The sequence below is a fragment of the Punica granatum genome, unplaced genomic scaffold, assembly GCF_007655135.1.
Source record: "Punica granatum isolate Tunisia-2019 unplaced genomic scaffold, ASM765513v2 Contig00116, whole genome shotgun sequence".
In the NCBI taxonomy this organism is placed as follows: Eukaryota; Viridiplantae; Streptophyta; class Magnoliopsida; order Myrtales; family Lythraceae; genus Punica; species Punica granatum.
In genome coordinates this window covers 86,443-94,061 of record NW_022204102.1, presented here as the reverse complement: position 1 = coordinate 94,061, position 7,619 = coordinate 86,443, and the positions used below count along the sequence as shown (strand labels likewise).

The 7,619-nt window shown below is 44.0% G+C and overlaps 1 protein-coding gene across 1 annotated transcript; it reads right to left on the bottom strand.

Moving 5' to 3' along the window:
• Positions 1-4,402: 4,402 nt before the first annotated feature.
• LOC116190089 lies at positions 4,403-5,950 on the bottom strand. Its single transcript, XM_031519748.1, has 3 exons — positions 5,592-5,950; positions 4,879-5,272; positions 4,403-4,714 (listed from the first exon to the last, which is right to left on the bottom strand). Exons 1-3 carry the CDS (start codon positions 5,948-5,950, stop codon positions 4,403-4,405), a joined length of 1,065 nt encoding a protein of 354 aa, XP_031375608.1.
• Positions 5,951-7,619: the final 1,669 nt, after the last annotated feature.

Below are 7,619 nucleotides of genomic sequence, written 5' to 3'. Positions count from 1 at the left end.
AGAAATGCTCTCAATTCCTCCTTAGCTCCAGCAGCAAGCCTTCAGCTCCTAGCAACCAAAACCAAGCCAAAACCCTTAGAGTTTAAGTCGGAATCCATGGCGGTCACTATTCTGATTTATATCCAAAATTTTCCAAACTTCATGGCCCACATGTTTTGGACCCAAAGAGTTCATTTATGAACTTAGTTTTTTTATTTGGAGTGGTTTGCTCATCATTTCAGATCGATTTCACCATTTCAAGTTTGGATTGTGCTCTCGGGTGAACAGTGAACCTGTCACCAGCTCTCCCGTCCAGACGCTCGATGACGCCTGTGCACGTCTGCCCGCGCACGCCCGTCTGCGCCCTTGCTCTCGCTCGTCCGTCACCGTGCGCGTTCTTGCGCTTGTCACCGCGAGCACTCCTGTGCCCGTGCGCCCCGGACGTCCCATGCATGCACGTCCGCACAAGCCCAACGTCCACTTGCCTCCGCTTGTGCTCGTCACCGCTCCTGCGCACTCCCGTAAGCTCCTGCTCACCTGCCCGCGCATCCAGCCGCGTGCCTGAGCTCCTGCCACGCCCGTGCACTCCCAAGCACGTCCTGCCGCGCGTCCGAGCTTGCCCGAATGTGTAGCCCGTGCACCCGAACATCCTTCCAAGGGTTCAACCGAGTCACCTAACTCTCAAACCCTTCCCCGACTCTTTCCTCATATCCTGATACTAGGTATAACATTCTCGACTTAGAGAAGTTAGGTCTTTTACATTTTATTGCCTGTTTATGGAGTGATATGGTGTTTTAAGCATGTATCACTTGCAAGATTACATTTTTATGCACTTTTAAGTTATATTATGCATGTTTATCCTCTGTTAACATGTCAACATGTCGGGAAACACTTGGATTGTAGTCGAGAAGAACATTCCGACCCGGAAAAGGCAAGATAGCTCATTGGTTTGCCTCCAAGTGAGGTGACTGAATGCTCTTTTGCTCTTTTCGGGCAAGGAATGATCTTCTTGACCCGATCCGAGTTTGATTCCCGAGTTTCATCGTGTTTTCCGGCATGCATGAAGTCGGCATTATTTTATCGATTCCTTAAATAACATGTTTGTGCATGTTTGCATGTTTGAATGTGTTATTAAACTCAAAGCAATACCAACTTTTGTTAAAACACATGTTATTTATCATGCCTATTGTTCGAACATGCGAGAAAACAACCAAAATGGGACGAGGAAACCATTCAAGACTCCATTTAAGTCAATAGAGCTCTCGGCCATCCTCAAGGGCAAGAGGCCGAGACCCTCTTGACTCTTCTTGAGTCAAGTTTGGCTTCCTCTTCCCGTTTGAAATCGTTTTCTCGGATTATGTGCAATTATAATTTCCTTTACATCGCAAATCTCGCATAAAAATGTTTTTTTAAGCAACATGCATGGATTCGGGTATCGGTGACTCTTTCGGGTCCATTTGGTTCCGAGGGTAGTTTCGGTCATTTGACCAAATTATCCTCGATCCTTATGGAACCGTCTTGGTCGCCGGGTCACGAATCGTTTTCAACAAATTAATGCATTCGGCGATAATCCTTAAGCATTAATTTCACGAATGGGTTAATCGGGACACTCACACGGTTAATTCATTCGACTTTAACAACTTTGCACGAATTGGACATTAATTTGTAACTCACGTCGACGAATTACAAAACGATGTTGATGCCCTTTTCAAAACTCCCATACTTTAAAATCCGAGACATGCAATACGATGTAACATGGACATCTAGGAGAAACTTGTGTGTTTTGACTTGAGTTTTACCTGATTTCATGCAAAGTAATTCAGGTCGGAATATAGAAGTTCGTTTTAGATCACTTCCGATTAGATCGATCAAATCTTTGGCTTTTACGGGGTTCCCACATAACCCTAAAAAGCCCAAGGAATTGGTCGGCGCCGGTTACAGGCCGAGGTGTCCCCTATTGCACTGTTTCCCTTTTCTGAAAATAAATTTTCAAGTCAAGGGCAGAAGCGTCATTTTGTAATTTGGCGACATCCTAGGGTTAGTTTGACAGAAACACGACAGTATTGGAATAGGAACGGGCTACCTGTTCAGGTGCAAGTTCATCTGCATAGCCCTTTTTGTTCCCACTGATGAGTTTCTGTCATCCTAGCATAGTTTAGGGTGTTAGTCAGGTATTTTGCATCAAAACATAATTACCTGACTAATCTTTCACTCGATCTAACCAACGCTAGAAAATGGTTAGGTGAAACTCTATGTTCCAAATCTAGAGTCAAAACACAAGTTTGGATGAATTCAGTGTAATTTCAGTGTCACAACACCGAATCACTGTAAAAACAATCCACACGCACGAAACTTGACTATGGACACCCGATATGTCAGGTTCTCAAACCAAAGCCGAATGCTAAAATATTAGCATCCATTTGTTCGTCTAGGGTAGGATTTGCATACCAAAATACCCCGGACTAATAACTTGCTAATCCACGTAAATTCGGTGAATGCAAACACATTGTCTGTTATTCACATGCTGCTTGTTGCCTTTCTACACTTAATTATCATGCGAGTCGAGCCCGATCCCTAGGACGAATAGTACTTGGCTCAAACGCCCTATTCAGTGAGAGCGCATGTTGAATTTCAATTTTTTCGGTTTTTCCCTAAACTCACGATGAGTTAGAGTGGAATAATTACCGAATGCGAGCTGACTGAGATTCGATCATTTGTAATTATGATTTTGTTGTATTATTTTTCGAGAGCTCATTGTAAGGATTTTATTTTGTACATTCAACTTGTAAGAATCTCAGTCGGCCAGCAAACCGTCCGAGAGTCGAATCATTCAAATCGGTTTAATGCTTGCCCAAAGGAAAGTAAACCCGAGATCTCGTGGTTCTGGTTCACGCAGGGATTCAACCATGATGGTTTGATGAACTGTAACGCGAAATTGTACACCAATTCCCCGACATACGGGCTTACTTCTCTCTCGGCTACTCAACCGACATCATTTGGTTCGCCAAATTTTCGGTGTCAAAACGTGCAAGTCGAGTGTAACTTAATTCACGCGATGAATAATTAAAACATGCAAGCCTAGCAAACCAGACTACCGAAAGGGCGTGAGGTATATAGGCCTGCACGTAATATGAACCTCCGAACTCGGACTTTCTGGTTCTGCACATATCAATGCCTTAGCAAAACTAGGTGTTCCATTCCCCTAGACTCGGGTAACTTATCCACCATCGATCGTTGGGTCGTAAAATGATAAGTGGCGACTCCTTCTCAAGCGTGTCCGTCACGCATCCCCGGGAAGGTGGACACTCCCAAGCCGCACGATCCAAATGCGCGCAATGCGGGCCCCGACAAGAGTCCACATTCGGGTTCGTACAATGACTAAACCGATGTTTGACCAAATCTGAACAGAAATCCCCATGCGGGTCACAAACGCAGCCGCCCTACGGCACCCTGATGAGAGGGGTCCAAAGTTGACGGACACATTGAACAACCGATAGAGCCGCTAGGACATAATTGAGAACGCCTCAATATGCCAACGCATAGCCAACAGGAGCCTTGGAGGCCTCACACCGAGGCCTTTGAAAACAAGATCTCATCCGCATTGCCAAAACGAAACCTTTCACGAGTCGCTTGGGCGACCCTGAAATGAAAAGCATGTGTCACAATGACTCATTTTTTTAGCTATGCTTATACATCCTTAGTAACTCACCCATGACTTACTTATGATAACACGATCGCAGGTACCACAAGTAGCAAAAACTACGGCGGACTCTGATTCCCGATCCCTCGGGGTACATAGACGCTCCACCCTAGAGCTCAAGTCCCTCACCACAAGATCGGGGCATCTCCAACGAACAAGCAATCGCCCCAGCTGTGAGACCGGCTTCTGGCAAATCAACGCCCTCATGACTGCACGTGACGCAATCATCAAGCGAGCACCCTGGTCACACAACGAGCGGCAGGCCACGCCTATCGCGGTTTCAGCCCAGCATAATCCTGACTCGACATCAAGCAAATAGCCCATTTTAGCTCCCCATGCTATTCCTTAGCACCAACCTTTCCCTCTGCATTTCCTGCTTTCGGGTTGAGACACCCATTTACTGCTTTCGGGTTGAGAAACCCAAGGTTGTCAGAATCGCGATTCTACCTAGAATCGGTCGAGGGTCGTAAAATCGTGAATCGTAAGATTCTATCTGTAATTAAAAAAATAACATATATGTAACATACTTTCATGAGCAAAAAAATCAATTCTTGTTCATAATAAAGACCACAAACTAACAAATCAACAATAAATCATAAAAACACAAAATATCGTTACAAATTATCGAAATTCAAGGTCCAAAATATAAATCATAACTCAAACTTCCGAAATAAAAAGTTAACAACATATATCATAACTCATAACATACAATGAACAAATAGATCAAATTTCATCCAAATCTTCATCATCACCTACATCATCATTATACAAAGTATCAAACTCATCTTCTTTTGGAAGCTCCAAGTCATCAACCGTGCCATGCTCTTGTGTGTGCATATTCTCTGCATCTGCATCGCCAATTTGAATATCTCCACTCTCTTCATCACCATCATCCCCACGACCAAGAGAACGCAAGTTAAAATTATGGCTTAAAGTTGCGGTATTCTCTTTCTCCTCTTCGACAATCCATTCATCATCGGAAGAAATTTCCTCCACTTGAAGATCAACTTGCTTCATGATCTTCTTATCTTTCAACTTCAAATTGTACATCACAAATACTAAATCATTCATCTTCTTTTAATGCAACCGATTTATTCTCTTTTTTGTGTACCTAAGCAAAACAAAATAGTTAGTAGATATATTAAAATGAATTCTAATAAGATAAAAAAATGGTAAAAAAAAAGGAATCCATAAAATACCATTTCAAAAGCACTCCAATTATGCTCACATCCCGAAGAGCTACAGGTCAAACTCAATATCCTTATGCTAAATCTTTGTAACTCTGGGGTATCGGCACCATATGACTCCCACCAATCTGCCGGTGTCTTCTTAAACCTCATAGACTTTGCAGATGAAAATCCAAAGAGCCATCTTTCATGTTTGAATTCCTCTAGCTGCAAATCAACCTTATCCCTCTCTTCATCATCTAGCATCTGATCCATAACCTTATATAATCCATGTATAACTTCTCTATCAGCACTAAATTTAGAAGAGAAATGCAACTGGAGATTCAGGTAATAAGCAGCAGCATGTAGAGGCCTATGAAGTTGAACCTCCCATCTCTCATCAATAACCTTCCAAACAGGATCATAGCTAAAATCATGAAACGAGCCATTATTAGATACTTATAAATTTCAAATAATAATAAATAAGTAAGTAAATACTAAGCATATAGCAACTTATAAATAATTGTATCTCTTCCGATCATCCTTGAAGTTTATTTTGATCTTCTGCTTAGCTTTCTCCATCTCATTATAAATAAAGCCCATCGTGGGCTTTTCATCCGAATCCACCATGCGGAACACCTTAATGAGAGGATATGCAGCCTTCAAACATGTATTAACATTACTCCAAAATCTGTTATCCATAATAGCACGTAAATCGACTCCCTTTCCATTGTTTGGATGCAAACATAGTCCTTAGAGCATTTCTATTATCGAAGAGGCATCCCAAAGTCAGATAAGCAGTAGCAAAGCGAGTCACAACCGGTCTAATCAATTCTTTACTCTTTGTGAAATGCTTCAGCATCATGATAAGGAGTGTTCTCGAGTAAATGAAGGTTGTGATCTTCCTACTCTTCATTATCGTCAGCTCATGTACCTTAATCTTCTTCTCCAAATCCTCCAGTATAAGATCTATGCAATGAGCTGTATAAGGAGTCCAAAATAACTTCTTCCGTTTCTCCATTAACATCTCACATGTCGCCTTGTAATGGGAAGCATTATTCGTGACAACTTGAACTACATTCTCTTCATCAACTTGCTCTACCATATCATCTATCATCTAAAACACTTTATCTGCAGTCTTGGAGATGTTTGATGTGCCAATGGAAGTAAAAAATATTGTGCCATTGGGACTATTCACTAGGAAATTACATATGGAGCTCTTCTTCTTATCAGTCTATCCATCTGACATAATGGAACACCTCGACTTCCTCCACATAGCTTTATGCTCCTCAAGTAATGCCATAGTATTATCAATATCTTTTCTCAAATATTTATCTCTAAGCTCGTTGTCAGCACCCCATTTTGGCCAACTGGCTCTCGATACAGAACGCTTGGACAAAGCTCTGATCACTATTCAAGGCCGGGCCGACGGAGGCGAACGCTCGGACATGGGGGCACGGACTACGGAAGAGAAGCAGGGTCCACTAGAAAGGCACAGGAGGGAAATCAGAAGAACAGACGAACAACGAACCCCGAAAACAGCAGAGGCCGGTACTGTGGCACTATTCATCGACGGATCACCGAAGCGTAAGAAGATATCCAATATGGGACTCTAAAAATCCCTCTTGGTACTAAAATGATCAATGGCACCTCCGAGCACATTTCAAAAGTCTCCTGCCTAAGCCGAGGCACCCCTTAACATCCGCAGACACCTTTCTTAACGGGCCCCCCGGGAGGCCTGATCCACGAACAGATAAACAGCACCCGAAAACAGGCCTGTACACACCCGAGGGTCACCCAGACCATGGAACAGGGGTCAGACTGTGTTTCGGAGCCCATCTTGGTCTCTCGAGTGGATCCCAACCAGGAGAAAATGCCCCTTTTTCCATAGAAACGTGGCCAGAGACCCTTTTAATGAACCGTCAGTGCACGAAATCCGCGCCAATCAATCCCGAGGACCTCAAGGCCTAGGGAAATGAAACCTGATTGTATTGCACAATCCAGTTAGGTTTCCCAAGTACCATTCCGGCAACAAAAGGGCCCTTTTCACTCGGAATCTTGCGCTCAGAGCTCATTCGGGGAAATGTTGACGTCCGAGCTTCACACTACTCACTCCCTACAACTCCTAGGACTGGGGAAATCATTTTGCCTCGGACCAAGCAAGTCAATTAGGTCTCCCGAGTGACATTTTAGTAGTCACGAACGCCTCTTGGCAAACTTTCGGGGCACGTTCTTGGCAAGCTTAGACCACAGCGGTCTCCGAACACCTCGGAAGATTCAGAAAACACTAAGAAAATCCCGATCGCAGACCCCTAGGTCTCTTCGGCTATTGGTCTTTGATCAAGGACGATAGGTCAACGGTTCCGCACGAAGGGGCGATTGGACAACGGGGACGGTCAACTGCACTCAAAATGCCCGAGCAGAGCAAAACCGGCTTTGGAGCCCCGAGCCCCCCGAATAATTCCCCATGAGAAGTGTGCCAATATTGGGCTCATTTAAATCGTAATCACTTGTGCATCAATAATTCATGGCTCAAGCAAACCACGGAAGACGCGCGCGTGATCAATCGAATCCCGAGCTTCTCCCGACTTTTCCCCGAGCCAAGAAGAGCCTGGAGCTCAATCCCAAGCCTTGGCTCCAACCCCAAGCCATGGCTAGATCCCTCATGGCTGGCAGCTCCAACCCCTCCATTCTTCCCTCCACCACACAATTCAAATATCTCTTACACACTCTCACATCAATCACCTCCCATCACTTTCCATCACTTCTCCTCT